The 13,076-nt window shown below is 36.7% G+C and overlaps 1 protein-coding gene across 1 annotated transcript in view; it reads right to left on the bottom strand.

The window, feature by feature from the left end:
* LOC106054406 (AP-2 complex subunit alpha-2-like) overlaps positions 1-13,076 on the bottom strand; it is a 29,965-nt gene that overhangs the window by 4,926 nt on the left and 11,963 nt on the right. Inside the window, exons 8-23 of the mRNA XM_056042971.1 lie at positions 12,951-13,059; positions 12,108-12,330; positions 11,903-11,999; positions 8,430-8,567; positions 7,801-7,908; positions 7,620-7,694; positions 7,202-7,299; positions 6,839-6,968; positions 5,151-5,252; positions 4,593-4,775; positions 3,723-3,943; positions 2,868-3,040; positions 2,217-2,340; positions 1,619-1,735; positions 798-867; positions 369-503 (exon numbers count right to left, since the gene is read on the bottom strand). Coding sequence (XP_055898946.1) covers positions 369-503; positions 798-867; positions 1,619-1,735; positions 2,217-2,340; positions 2,868-3,040; positions 3,723-3,943; positions 4,593-4,775; positions 5,151-5,252; positions 6,839-6,968; positions 7,202-7,299; positions 7,620-7,694; positions 7,801-7,908; positions 8,430-8,567; positions 11,903-11,999; positions 12,108-12,330; positions 12,951-13,059 — 2,103 coding nt within the window. The remainder of the gene's footprint in view (positions 1-368; positions 504-797; positions 868-1,618; positions 1,736-2,216; positions 2,341-2,867; positions 3,041-3,722; positions 3,944-4,592; positions 4,776-5,150; positions 5,253-6,838; positions 6,969-7,201; positions 7,300-7,619; positions 7,695-7,800; positions 7,909-8,429; positions 8,568-11,902; positions 12,000-12,107; positions 12,331-12,950; positions 13,060-13,076) is intronic.

A 13,076-nucleotide genomic window follows, 5' to 3' on the forward strand; every position in this document is an offset into this window, starting at 1 on the left:
AGGACGGCTTAGCGTGACCTCCGTTACTGCTCGTAAGCTAGTCAAGAGAGGGAAAAAAAAAAAGATACGAAATGCGTAACGCGACGGGTTAAATGCGTATTTGTGTACTGACTGTCATTTTTGGGAGATTTTGCGTAACGAATACGCATTTTGCGTAATGGTAGGCAGGTCTGATATATTCATATTTTTATATATTTTTAAGTTCAGGTAGAGCTGTTTGTAACTATTTTGCAATGAAATACATTTGTAGCAAATATAATGGACTGTAAGCATTAAAATTTATGAAGATGAAAAATTAATTTCTGTAAAAGAACATTTTTCTGCTAGAACTTAATTTGAGATAAAACCATAATTTTAGAACCACTCACCTGCATTTGCTTATTGGGCTCTAAACGAACAAGACAACCAACTTGTTGATTTCTAGTATGCAAGACACCAGAAGAAACAAAGTTATCTGGGTTGGGGTCAATGCCAAGTAAAATACTGAGACCAAAGCCTAAAATCTGAAAGAGATTGATAAAAAGTGATTTAATATACAGCTTTGACATTTAGGAATATAGCAATGAAAAATAAGATAATGTACAGGGTCAAACAATAAAATCATTGTGAAAAGTGCTTGATAAACATATTGTTTAGACACATTGTTAGTGTAGTAGTGTAGTAGGATGACCAGAGTACTGTGTGGCTAATAATAAAAACAACAATAAAACTGACAAATCATTGCAATATCAAACTATAAAATGTAAATTCCTCTGATCTAGTCAAAAGTTATAAAAGTGTAGTACACCTGGTTTTACCTTTTGTTTAACTTGTTCTGTATCTTGAGGATACTGAGCTTTAAATATTTTTTGACATTCTTGTTCGGGTCTGAAGAGAAAAAAATTGACATTTTTGTTGAACCAAATAATCTCTTTCTCTTAGCATACAATACAAAAAAAAAAAAGAATGCACAATAATAAAACTATATTGATTTTTTAAAAAAAGTTAGCCTAGATATTACAATTCATATTTATGCCTGAGCCAATAAAGTAAAAAATAAAGTTCCCCTTTCAGACCTTGTGGTCTAAAGGGTAGATGATGTGAAGGTCATCTGTTTCTGTAGCCTACGGTTAATGAGGGTGTCATGTGGCCAACACAATGACGAACCGCCTTTACTTTTCCCCAACTAATGTCAAGTACCCATTTGAGCTGGGAGTACAAATAGTCTGAAATGATTGGGACTGCACATGATTGAATAATAGATACCCTTCCAAGAAGTATTTTCTATGTATATATTTATAATTTATTAAAACAGTATTCTAGTTTTATATAATGTATAAAACTAAAAAAGCTATGTACTGTGTATCGTAAAAAAACTAAAAATATGGCATATAGTACAGTATGAGTACAATAATGATTGTATGTTTGACAACCTGTAATTTTGAGTACATAATACACTTATTCACTGTTCTTTTTTAGTTTAAGCAGACTTTCTGATTACCGAAGTTTGGATTATCAGAACTCCACTGTATATACTTCATATAAGAGTAGGCACTTTCAGTTATGCACCATTATTAATACATGAAATATTTATGATCAAGCTTATCTTAGGCTAAATGTTTTCTAAAAATCAACCTACAGTGATAGAGCTTTCCAGCGGGTGAAGAATGCCTCAGAGTTCATTTCTGCTGCCTCCAGAAATTTGTTGATGATCACTGGGAGCTTCAGACACAATCTCTGAACTTTTCCACTGTACCTGTTAAAAACATCAACAACACAATTCCATACATTTTTATACTTTTATAAACTTTTATTTATGGTAAGAAGAGATCATAATGCCCAGTCAGAACGAGAATAAGAGCATACCCACGCCCCCCTCTCCTCTTTTTTTTTAATAGTAAAAACCAGATGTGTGTATAGCAGAGACCAATCTTCATAGGTCTGAGAACTGACCTACAACGTCACAATCTATGGAGACCAATCGCTAGTTGCCAAGTCAAGGTCTGTAGGACATGGCAACTAGCGATTGGTCTCCAATGCCCACAGGCTGCGACGCCACAGGTCAGTGTTGAGGCCTACTATAATGATTAGTCTCAGTAAGGTTATTTTATATTTTTGTAAATTTTATAACTTGTAATAGGCGCTATTGGGTTAATAAGAAGAAATGAGTTCTTTAGTAGGTTAATGAGTTTAAGAAAATAATTGTAAAATATCAAATGGATGCCTCAATAACTTACGTAAAGCTAATGTTGAGCAATGGGGCCTCGCTGAACTCATCTTTACATTCAATGTTAAATAACTGCTGCACCTGGGCACCGCCATCAACTGTAGGGTCAACTGGCTTGGGCTGAACACTCAGAGCTGGACATGAGGAAAAAAAACAAACAATCTTCAAAATCTTTTTACTTCTAGCCAGAACTTGAATCTGTCGGAAAAAGGTTTACTAGAATTCAAGAATGTCACTTTGCATTTATTGGGTTTACTTAAAATCAGCTGAGTCAGTCATATTTACTTTTAACATCCACTTTTTTAACTCATATATATATTTTTTTTAGTATTATTAAGAAGATTGAATGTCCATAAATGTTATAGACAACCTATGTAGCTATGAATAAAGATCTTCTGGACTTTGAATGCTAAAATGAAGCAGATGTATCTGTATGCCAACATTTACACAAGACAATGCTGAGAGCAGAAAGGATAAACTAATCAGCATTAATGCTAGCAAAACTTGCACACACAGTTGCAATACATTGCACAGGAGACAATGCCTTCTTACAAAGTGCAATAAAACAGTTAGTTGAACAGAACATAATATCAAACTCAAATAGATATTATTGCTAAAATGGCATTTCTAAAAGATCCTATTTCATTCTGATTGTTTATACCTGATGATAGGTTGCCAGGTAGGACTAGGTCAGACACAAAGTTAGTGAACTGGAATGTGGTTTTGTTGCCAAAGAAAACACCAACGCGAGCCAGGTTCTGTCTGTACTCTGACTTGATACCAATCTGAAGAAGGTCATTCTCAAACAGAACACCATTTTGCTTGCAGATGAATCTGGAAAAAAAATTTGTGTAACTGAAATTGATAGTTCTGAAATAGGAATTTGTCATGTTAAAACATGTTAGGCTCATCACATTTTCAGTAGGGTCCATATTAGAGAGTTGTAAACAAAACTATATAGAGCACTGCCTGATCTGAAAACCACTGCACAGTTCATCTCACCTCTAGGACTAGTTATCTGAAGCCTCCAAAACATTGTCATGAGAATGCAGAAGAAGAGAGTTGTCCATATATTCATATTGTAACTATTTGTCAATAACATGTTTCATGGTGATAGTTTATTAAGGCAAGAACTAAGCAACTTATTTCCTCCTCACACTGTGAGACTTGCACCACATGATCAAGATGCCTGTGTATTGTCTCATTTCTCCCTTTCAGTTTGTGTGTGAACGATTTTTTGTCTCCCCGAGCTTATGTAATCATACAACTTTTTTTTTCCAAATGGTTTCATAAAGCAACTGAGCCAACAATTTCTACAGACCAGTGCTACAAAACTTAGTAGCTTATTTAGTTTCTCTGTATAGAGATGCCTCTAAAATAGTTTTGACAACAGTGCCCTTTTATTGGAAAGAAGATTGTGAGTCATCAGTTTTATACTCTACTTCAGCACTGAGACCAACAAAGACTTGTAGAGCATTAGACAAATTTGTTCACAAAACTTTCCACACCCACTTACTTTTTGTAGTTTTCTTCAGCTCCTGGAGTCAACCCACCGCTTCCACTTCCAAATGTTGAGTCGAAGCCATTGGTGGTGCTCGATGGCTGATCCCCAAACACATCTACCAGGAAGTTCAAACCAGAGGAAACTGCTGCTGAGGGTGCTGGGGGAGTTGGCTCCAAGCCCAAAAGGTCCACAGTCCCCCCACCAGCTGCACTGCTGCCACCAAGTGTGATAGTCTGATTCAAAAAGAGAGACATTTAAAAAATAGTGCTATTTTCTTTATGAACTGAATATAAAATATAGGAAAGAAAGAGGGAGGCTAAGATCTTGAATGCTAGACTGTTGCAACAGAGGGGATGACATCAAAGATAAATAAAAAACTATGTAACAAAAATGTCTCACAAGAATTTATGTAGTACTGAATCATGTGTTTATTATTACAGTATAATAAACTAGCTTTTTCAACAAACACTTATACAAAATATCTAAAAACGCATGTCTAAGATAGATAATGACATTCTAATTTTTTTCAAAAGAATAAGACTAATCACTATAAAACATGTATAACAAGTTAACAATGTAATGTCATTTTTCTGCAGGGAATATGTTTGACAAAAAGAATGGTCATGAGGTAAAATATCAGTCCATCACCAAACTCTATATGAGTGAGGGCTTGTGAGCCTCAAACCCTCCTTTTTAAAAGCCTTGGATAAGATCCCTGAGGTTGTGTGTAATACATGTATAATACCATGCAAGTTCTACCTCAACCAGTCAAATCAGAATTAAGTCTAGGACTTGTAAAAAAACATGAGACATGGTTTCCTCTTCTTTCTAACAGCAAGACATCCAATGACGAAAAGGAGAACACAAAGTACCCAAACTTACTGTGCTTGCAGCTGGTGGTGCTGCAGAGGTTTCTGAACTGTTAATCTGAGCTTGTGGGATGGCCCGATGCTCTTTCTCTTTGGTTTCTCCTTCTGGGGCAGCTGTGGGTTTCTTCTTCTTCAACTTGGCCAATATTGAAGACTCTCTTTCTGGGAAGGGTGGCATTTCTTCCAGCACTGTAGCCTGTAGGTAACAAATACAAAGAGTTCATTATTTGTTTAGTTCAAAGTTCTTGAAAGACCAGAGGGGACTGAAAGAGATTACATGTGGTTTACATGACCAGACACCACCGAATGGGTAATAGATACCAAAATCAAGTCAAATTAGGTACAAATACAGAAGAGGGGTGGTCAATAAGACAATATTTGGTCCATTCTACAATTAAAAATAACAATTAAATGCTTAAAGACAACACTACAAAACAGTGTTTCACACATTAATGCTTTTAAATAACTTTTGCTCCTTTAATGGGGTCATATTACTTAGACAAATAACAAATTAAGCTCAAGTTACAAAATTAGAAGTAGACAAATTATTGTAATGGCATTGAGAACCTACCAAAACATCTGAGGAGGCAACTGTGCTCAGTTGTAAGTATTCAATACATCTTTGTTGCAATTCCACATCAGGGTTCCTCAAATTGTTATCACTGCCCAGGACCTGTTACCCAACAAAAATAAAGTAGTTCTTAATTTAAATTAAATACACATTTAGAAAAAGGCATTCTTAAAGTATACAAGTCTTTGATTTTTACTATTTGAGAAATTGTGTTATATCTTCAAAAAATCATCAAGATTTTTTTTTTAACTAGCTAAAAAATAGCTTTACAGACATCATGACAAATAAAAAAAAAATTGTCCACAAATATGTAAAAGTTTTATACTTTAAGAAAGATGCATGTTTCAATTATTAATTTATTATTTATAGTACATTATTTTTATGCTAGCTTTATTATCTATTTATCAGGCATATAATTAATACACCCCTATTTATTTATAGATTTTTATAGTACATTCTAGAGCTATTGTTTGATAATCAGACCTGCCTACCAAAAAAACTCCACATGCGTAACGCTGATGGTCAAAATGCGTATTTTGGCAACAGAATGCGTAACACTTACTACGCGATCCACTATTTTGTCATATATATATGTATATTAGATCTAGATGTCATGATTAGATCTACAATCTAAATCTAGATCAATACGACAATAGAGATGATATATAGACTAGATCTGGAATCTGGATCTATGTCTATATATTATATATAATGAATATAATCTACTCTAGATCTGGGCTCAAGAGTGTTACCGATGCCGTGGATCCGCTACAAACGTAGGTCTACTCCAAACTTTCTTAGGCCTACCTTCATCCTTGATCTATTCTATACTTAGACTAAGAATCTAGTCTAGATCTAGACTAGATGGAAGTAGATGTTATCGATCTATTCTACTAATTCTAGATCTAGATCTAGTCAATCTAAATCATACTACAACTAAACTGGATCTACATCTAGATTGTAGATGTAGAGAATCATGACATAACTTCATAACCTAATGACTAGCTAGCCCCTAGACTCTAGTAGATCTATTCCTGTATAACAAGTTATCTAGATCTAGAATCTAGACTAGATATCTACAATGTCCCTCAATGTGTTTTGAATCGATAGAACTTCGATATTTTTTTCTATACAAATGAATACGGGAATCAGGGATTCAACATAATTAATATCTACTAATGAACTTACAAAAAAAAAAAAAAAAAAAGTCACGTTGGCGTATCAGCTAACTGACGGTACCAACCTGGTACCAACCCGCCACTTCCTCACTCTCGCGTTCTTCATTTCTAGACTAATTCTAATTGCTTTTAAGAACCAATCAACGTATAGATCTGGACACAATGTGTTCCCCCACCTTTTCTGCCCCCCCCCCCATACAGGACGGCTTAGCGTGACCGGTCGTAAGCTAGTCAAGAGAGGGGTGAAAAAAAGGATACGAAATGCGTAACGCGACGGGTTAAATGCGTATTGGCGGTCATTTTTGGGAGATTTTGCGTAACGAATACGCATTTTGCGTAACGGTAGGCAGGTCGGGATAATGAACAATAATAAGCAAGCTAAGGTTAACTGGAAACAACAATTGCAGAGATGTCATTCCTTACATTATATTTGTTACAAAAAACTAATTAAAGAGAGACTGATCTGTTATAATTGTTACAAAAGAATACCTAAGATAAAATGTGACTGACCTCCTGAATGCTGGTCTTAATTTCAGGGAAAAGGTTAATAAATTTAATATAAGTAGACAACAGTAGACCTCTTGTGTTGGGGCTACAAAGATGGTATTTGGAATGAAGCAGCTGAAATTGTACCAGAGGGCTGAAAGCACACAAAATTCATTAGTTATTATTATTTACATTACAGATTTTAAGTTCAAACATTATTCATTAACAATATAAGTAACATGATTACAATTCAATTATAGCTTATACTTTTTGAAAATCTCTAAAGTAAAGAAACAATACATATAATTAAAATATTTAAAAAATTGCACTAAATGTTAATAGTCAAAACAAGTGCACTAAGTCTAGCTAAAAGTAATGCTACTGTACCTGGATCTAGGGTCTCCAGCAATCAAGTTACCAAACTCTCCAAGAATGTAGCCACCCACCTTCACCATGTTCTCATGACAAGCTGGAGCTTGAAGTGCCTATAGAGGAAGATAAGTAATCAAATCTCAATCAAGTATTGGAAACTATAACAACAAAGTTTAGTTCAGGGTTTCAATATCGATCTATATATAAAACACAAAATAACATGTTGAGATTAAATATTAAAATAAAAGTAACCATAGCATTACAACATGATTTAAACAGAAAACAAAAGACACATTTTTACTTAAGAGCCAGTTCATTTACCATTTGACAGTTATTTTCTGTTGACAACTGATTTGCATTTTAATCAAGTTATCTTTTAATGAAGTGGGATGAGCATGGTACAATCTGGGAGGAAACTGGTGTCCCTACTCACCTCAAATACTGTTTTGGCAGCATAACCCTGGACATCATCTCTGTTAATGACAATCTGTATCACTCTATACCATACCTACACATAATAAACAAGAGAGATAATATGCAAAGTTAATACTGGTGCAACACATAATATACAAGAAATGAACTGCAAAGTCAATACAGGAAAAGAATCAGCTTACCTCCTCACTGACATAGTCACCAGCTATTCTAATTAGGTTGAGTATTACATCCACGTACCAGGTATAGTCCACAGCATACTTCTCTGCCAATATAGCCACTTTTAGCACCTACATTAAAAATATGTTTTAGATTAACAGGTGCACATCTTCAGTCAACAAAAATTGCCTAAGTAAGGTAAACAATCTGAATAAAGTTTATCTAATAATGGCAAAAATGATCTGATAGTTTTCTTTTTTTTTTTTTAAATTACATGAAAAACTTAAGTGTCTTGGTTGCTGTCCAGAACAAAAGTATAATGGTTTCTGACCAGAACAAAAGTATAATGGTTGCTTTCCAGAACAAAAGTATAATGGTTGCTGACCAGAACATAAGTAAAATGGTTGCTGACCAGAACAAAAGTATAATGGTTGCTGACCAAATCTGCCTCTAAAAAAAGCAAATATAAGGTCAATACAAAGTGTATAGTTGAGAGTTTAAGGGTCACTGAAAATGCTTTAAAAAATTGCTGAAGCACACATAAACTTAATTTTGTAGGCCATACATTAACATAGGTAAATGATTAATAATAGACATGTAAAAAACAATAACAACAATATTTAAAAATGTTAAACTCTGCAGACGTTCTTACCATTTCCTCCCTAATGGAGTAGTCAGCAGATTCCAAATATTCCAACATTTCTCCCACAATCTCTTCAGCATTACTTCTATCACACATTGCATACAGCAAGTCTACTGCCCTTTGTCTGACACTCACATCACGCTCAGTCTGAGCAAAGATAGGACACATATTTTATTTAAACCAATTATCTGTGTTTATTCTCTAGCCTACAAAAATACCTCAAAGTAATCAATGGGCTATGACAATTACTTTCTACCTTTAGAAAGTTAAATGAAAAGAAACAATTTAGTTTTAGTTTAAGAAGCTAGTGGAGGCGCGGTGGCTGAGTGGTAAAGCACTTGGCTTCCAGGTTCAAATCCTGGTGAAGATTCATAATCTCATCTCATATCTGCTTGTGGTCTTTTCTGGGGTATAGGCCACCAACCAGCTTCCTCCAGGCATCTCGGTTCTGGGTGAGTCTCTTCAACTATAGTCTTGCCCATCTGCTTCCTAATTGCGGCACCATGTATTCCTGGGCTGTCCCCTCTTCCTCTTTCCTTGGGGGTTTCAGGTTAGGGCTTGCCTTGTTATGTTGGATGTAGGCTTGCGAAGGGTGTGACCTATCCATCTCCAGTGTCTCTGAAGGATATCTACTTCAATGGGCTGCTGCTTTGTTCTTTGCCACAGTTCCTCATTCGAGATCTTGTCTGGCCAGTGGATCATAAGTATCCTCCTCAGGCAGGTATTGATGAATACCTGGATTTTTTTCATGGTGGTGATGGTGGTTCTCCAGGTCTCTGCTCCATATAGTAGTATTGGTTTAACAATAGTGTTAAAGAGCCTGATCTTGGTGGTGGTGCTTATTTCCCTAGATCCCCAGGTGTTCTTCAGCTTTACCAATGCTGATTCTGACATCTGCATCTGTTCCTCCATGGTGGTCTAGGATACAGCCGAGATAGGTGAAGCTTTCCACCAGCGCTTCACCTTGGACTGTAATGGGTGTATTGTTGGATGCCTTTATCTTGAACACCTTGCTCTTCTTCCCTCTGTTTATGGTAAGACCCATTCTAGCTGAATTGTCATCAATGCTTATCTTTTCCTGCATCTGCTGTTGTGTGTGAGAAAGAAGAGCCAAGTCATTTGCAAAGTCGAGGTCGTCTAGCTGTTTCCACAGTGTCCATTGTATACCATTCCGCTTCTGGTCTGTTGCTGTCTTCATGACCCTATCCATGGCTAGTAGTAACAAGAAGGGAGAGAGTAAACAGCCTTGTCTCACTCCTGTTTGGACTTCAAATGGGTCTGTCAGTTGTCTGCCATGCACTATTCTGCAAGTCATCCCCTCATATGACTTCTTGATGATATTTGTAATTTTTTCAGGCACTCCATAGTGTCTCAAAAGTCTCCAGAGGGTCTGTCTGTCCATGCTGTCAAATGCCTTCTCATAGTCTATAAAGATGACCTAGAGAGGTGAGTTCCATTCCATGGACTGTTCCAAAATTAAGCGTAGTACCGCTATCTGATCTGTGCATGATCTCTCCTTTCGAAAGCCAGCTTGTTGTTCACGAAGATGCATCTCTGGTGGGTTTGCAGGAGTTGGTGTCTGTTAAGAAGCGCCTGGAAATGTTCAATCCATCTCTTCTTTTGTCCTTCTTCATCTGTTATCACTTCACCATTTGTGTCCTTTACTGGTCTCTCTGACATGGCACATTTTCCAGATAACTTTTTGATGACTGAGTACAGGTCTTTGGTGCTGTTCTGAAGGGCTACTTCTTCTGCTTCTTTTGCCAGTGCTTCAATGTAGTTCCGCTTGTCTGTTCTGATGCTACACTTGACATTCCTATTTCAGCAAAATCTTTTGTGCTTTTCCTTTTGCTGCTCTTGTTTTACTGTTATTCACGCCTGCTCTCTTCTGTCTCCTTTCCTTGATCTTCTGAAGAGTTTCTGCTGAAATCCACTCCTTGTGGACCCAGTACTTCTTGGCAAGTGGAGGTTACTGTTTCTTTAACTTTCTGCCACGTCTGTTCTACTGTCTCCTCTTCTAGTAGCTCTTCTAGGAGCTGGAACTTGCTAGATAAGGTGACTTTGAACTCTTCCTGTTTTGTGCAGTCTTTCAGTGCAATGGTATTGTAGTGTTGGAGTTGGCTGGGTCCACTTGTCAAAGTCTTCTTCAGCTTCAGTTTTACTTGAGTGCACAGAAGATGATGATCTGAAGCAACATCTGCTACTCGTCTGACACGAACATCCTGAAGAGATAGACTGAACTTCTTCACAATACAGACAGGGTCTTTTTGGTTCTCTGTTGATAGGTCTGGTGATATCCACGTTGCTTTGTAAATTCTTTTGTGTGGGAAGACAGTTCCTCCAATCACTGAGTTGCTCGTGGCACACATATCTGCAAATCTTTCTCCATTTTCATTTATCTCACCTAGTCCATGTTTTCCCATGACCTCTTCATATCCTTTGTTGTCATTGCCAACCTTAGCATTAAAATCGCCCATTATGATGATGATATTCTTTTTGGGTCTTTCATGTAAGATGGTAGTAAGCCTGTAGTAAAATTTTCCTTGTCCTCATCTTCACTGTCGTTTGTTGGGGCGTAGCATTGGACAATGTCTAAGTTAATCCTTTTCTCCACTATGTGGAATCAGGCTGTTATTATCCGTGGTCAATGCGCTTTCATACAATAAGTGCTCCCTGAGTGGGTGTAGCCTCTTGCTCATGTCCTGAGTATAAAAGTCGCTCACCCAAAGTCAGTCTGCCAGGAACCAGTCCATCTTAACTCACTGATTCCTAAGATGGTGAGCTTGTATCTTTTCATCTCAGCTGCCACTTGCGCTGTCTTCCCAGTCTCATACCTGGTCCAGACATTCCATGTACCGATGGTGGTGGTGATCTTGGTAGAGATGATGGTCTTCGGCCTGTTGGCTTCCAGATGACTCTGGCTTTCACAGACATGCGTCATAAACCTTCCAGCTGGAGGTCCATCCTCTCCCAGGTTGGTGACTTCTGTTGATTTGCTGTTTGGTGTTTCTGTAGCTAGTGGTTTTTCTACAGGGTAGGGTAGCTAACCCTACCCCCAACCCTCCTTCTTTCTCAGCCGGGCTTGGGACCATCACATGGTGGAGTTCTGGTGAATACTGGGATTTTGAATTTTGGGATTTTATGATGCCTCTGAGTCCACCCAGCTCTAATGGGTACCTGACATTAGTTGGGGAAAAGTAAATGTGGTTGGTCATTGTTCTGGCCATATGACACTTGTTAACCGTGGGCCACAGAAACAGATCTTTACATCATCTGCCCCATAGATCGCAAAGTCTGAAAGGGAACTTTACTTTTCACTTATGAAGCTAGTAAGTGAAATCTATTTATTTAGGTGATGTTAACAAAATAAATGTGTATAAGTATCAAATGTTTAAGATCACTAAAACAATCCTATCTTAAAGCCAAAGTTAACTGAAGCTATCTAGAATATGGAAAAAAAAGTACATTTTGTGAGAACTGACCTTGAGTGCAGTAATAACTGTGTCCTGGTGTTTCTTAACAGCTTCATGAGAAAACTCTGATGTAGCCAATAAACACATACTTTCTAGTGCGAGGTATCTGTAACCACAAGCATACTACAGTTAAAATATAACTCAACTTTGTCCCTTTCATTTTCAAATGAACTGAACGAGGTAATGATTTTTGTTTAGACTCTGCCTGAAATACCTTAAGTTTGTTTCTTTGTGTTGCAGGAACTGACCCAGCTGGTTACAGGCTCTGACTAGGAGGTTCGGGTCACTGTCCATGTGAATAATTAAGTTAATGGCCTCAAACAGCACAGCGTTCTTGGCATTAGAATGTTGAACTTTCTTAGATTTAGGAGGTTCCTGGGCTTTGTTCAGAATGGTTTCCAAGCACTCAGTCAATCGAGTTCGAACACTTGGATCTTCTGTAAGAATTAAAGAAATGATGCAATTAGAAGGAGTGAAAAAATATAAACGCTTTGCATTATTAGATAAAATAGAGTCTGGTTTCCTTCAATATTGGCATAACATTCTTTTATAGTACATATTTTCCTAAGTGCTCCTTGCATGATTTTATTTTCCCAATTGATCAATGTGGGTTGATTGGTAATTAAAAAGTAGTCAAGTATAGTTCAATTTTATTCTTGGTTCATGAATAAAAAAAAAAAAATTAATAAATCAGTGTTCGATCAATAATGGTGACAAGTATTCATACTGTCTGCTATTTCCTTCTCTGATGTTATTGTGTTATCATTTACACAGAAAATTTCACACATTATTGCACATAATACCCACAGGAAATATACATGAAGATGTGCACCTTAAAGAAAAAACTTACAGAAAGAAAAAAAGAACAATGTAAATGGTTTTAGATTAAAAGAAAAATAAATCAGATTAAAAGAAAAATAAATCAGATTAAAACAGTTTCCGTGAGCTGAAACTATGGGTCATTGTATTCCTTATTGATTACTTATTTCCACAGAAAACTTAGGAAAAAAATGTAAACAAAATGAAATCTAGGATGCTATGAATTCTTAGAAGTTACCTGGAGGTGGGTAGTTCTGTAAAAGTCTCAGTAGTTTCACAGACAGCCAAGGAGCAGGGACAAAGTAATAAGTGTAGTCTTGCAGGTCTGTGTAGGATGATGTCACTATCTGTTGGGAAAAAAACA

The sequence above is a fragment of the Biomphalaria glabrata genome, chromosome 10, assembly GCF_947242115.1.
Source record: "Biomphalaria glabrata chromosome 10, xgBioGlab47.1, whole genome shotgun sequence".
NCBI classification, from domain to species: Eukaryota; Metazoa; Mollusca; class Gastropoda; family Planorbidae; genus Biomphalaria; species Biomphalaria glabrata.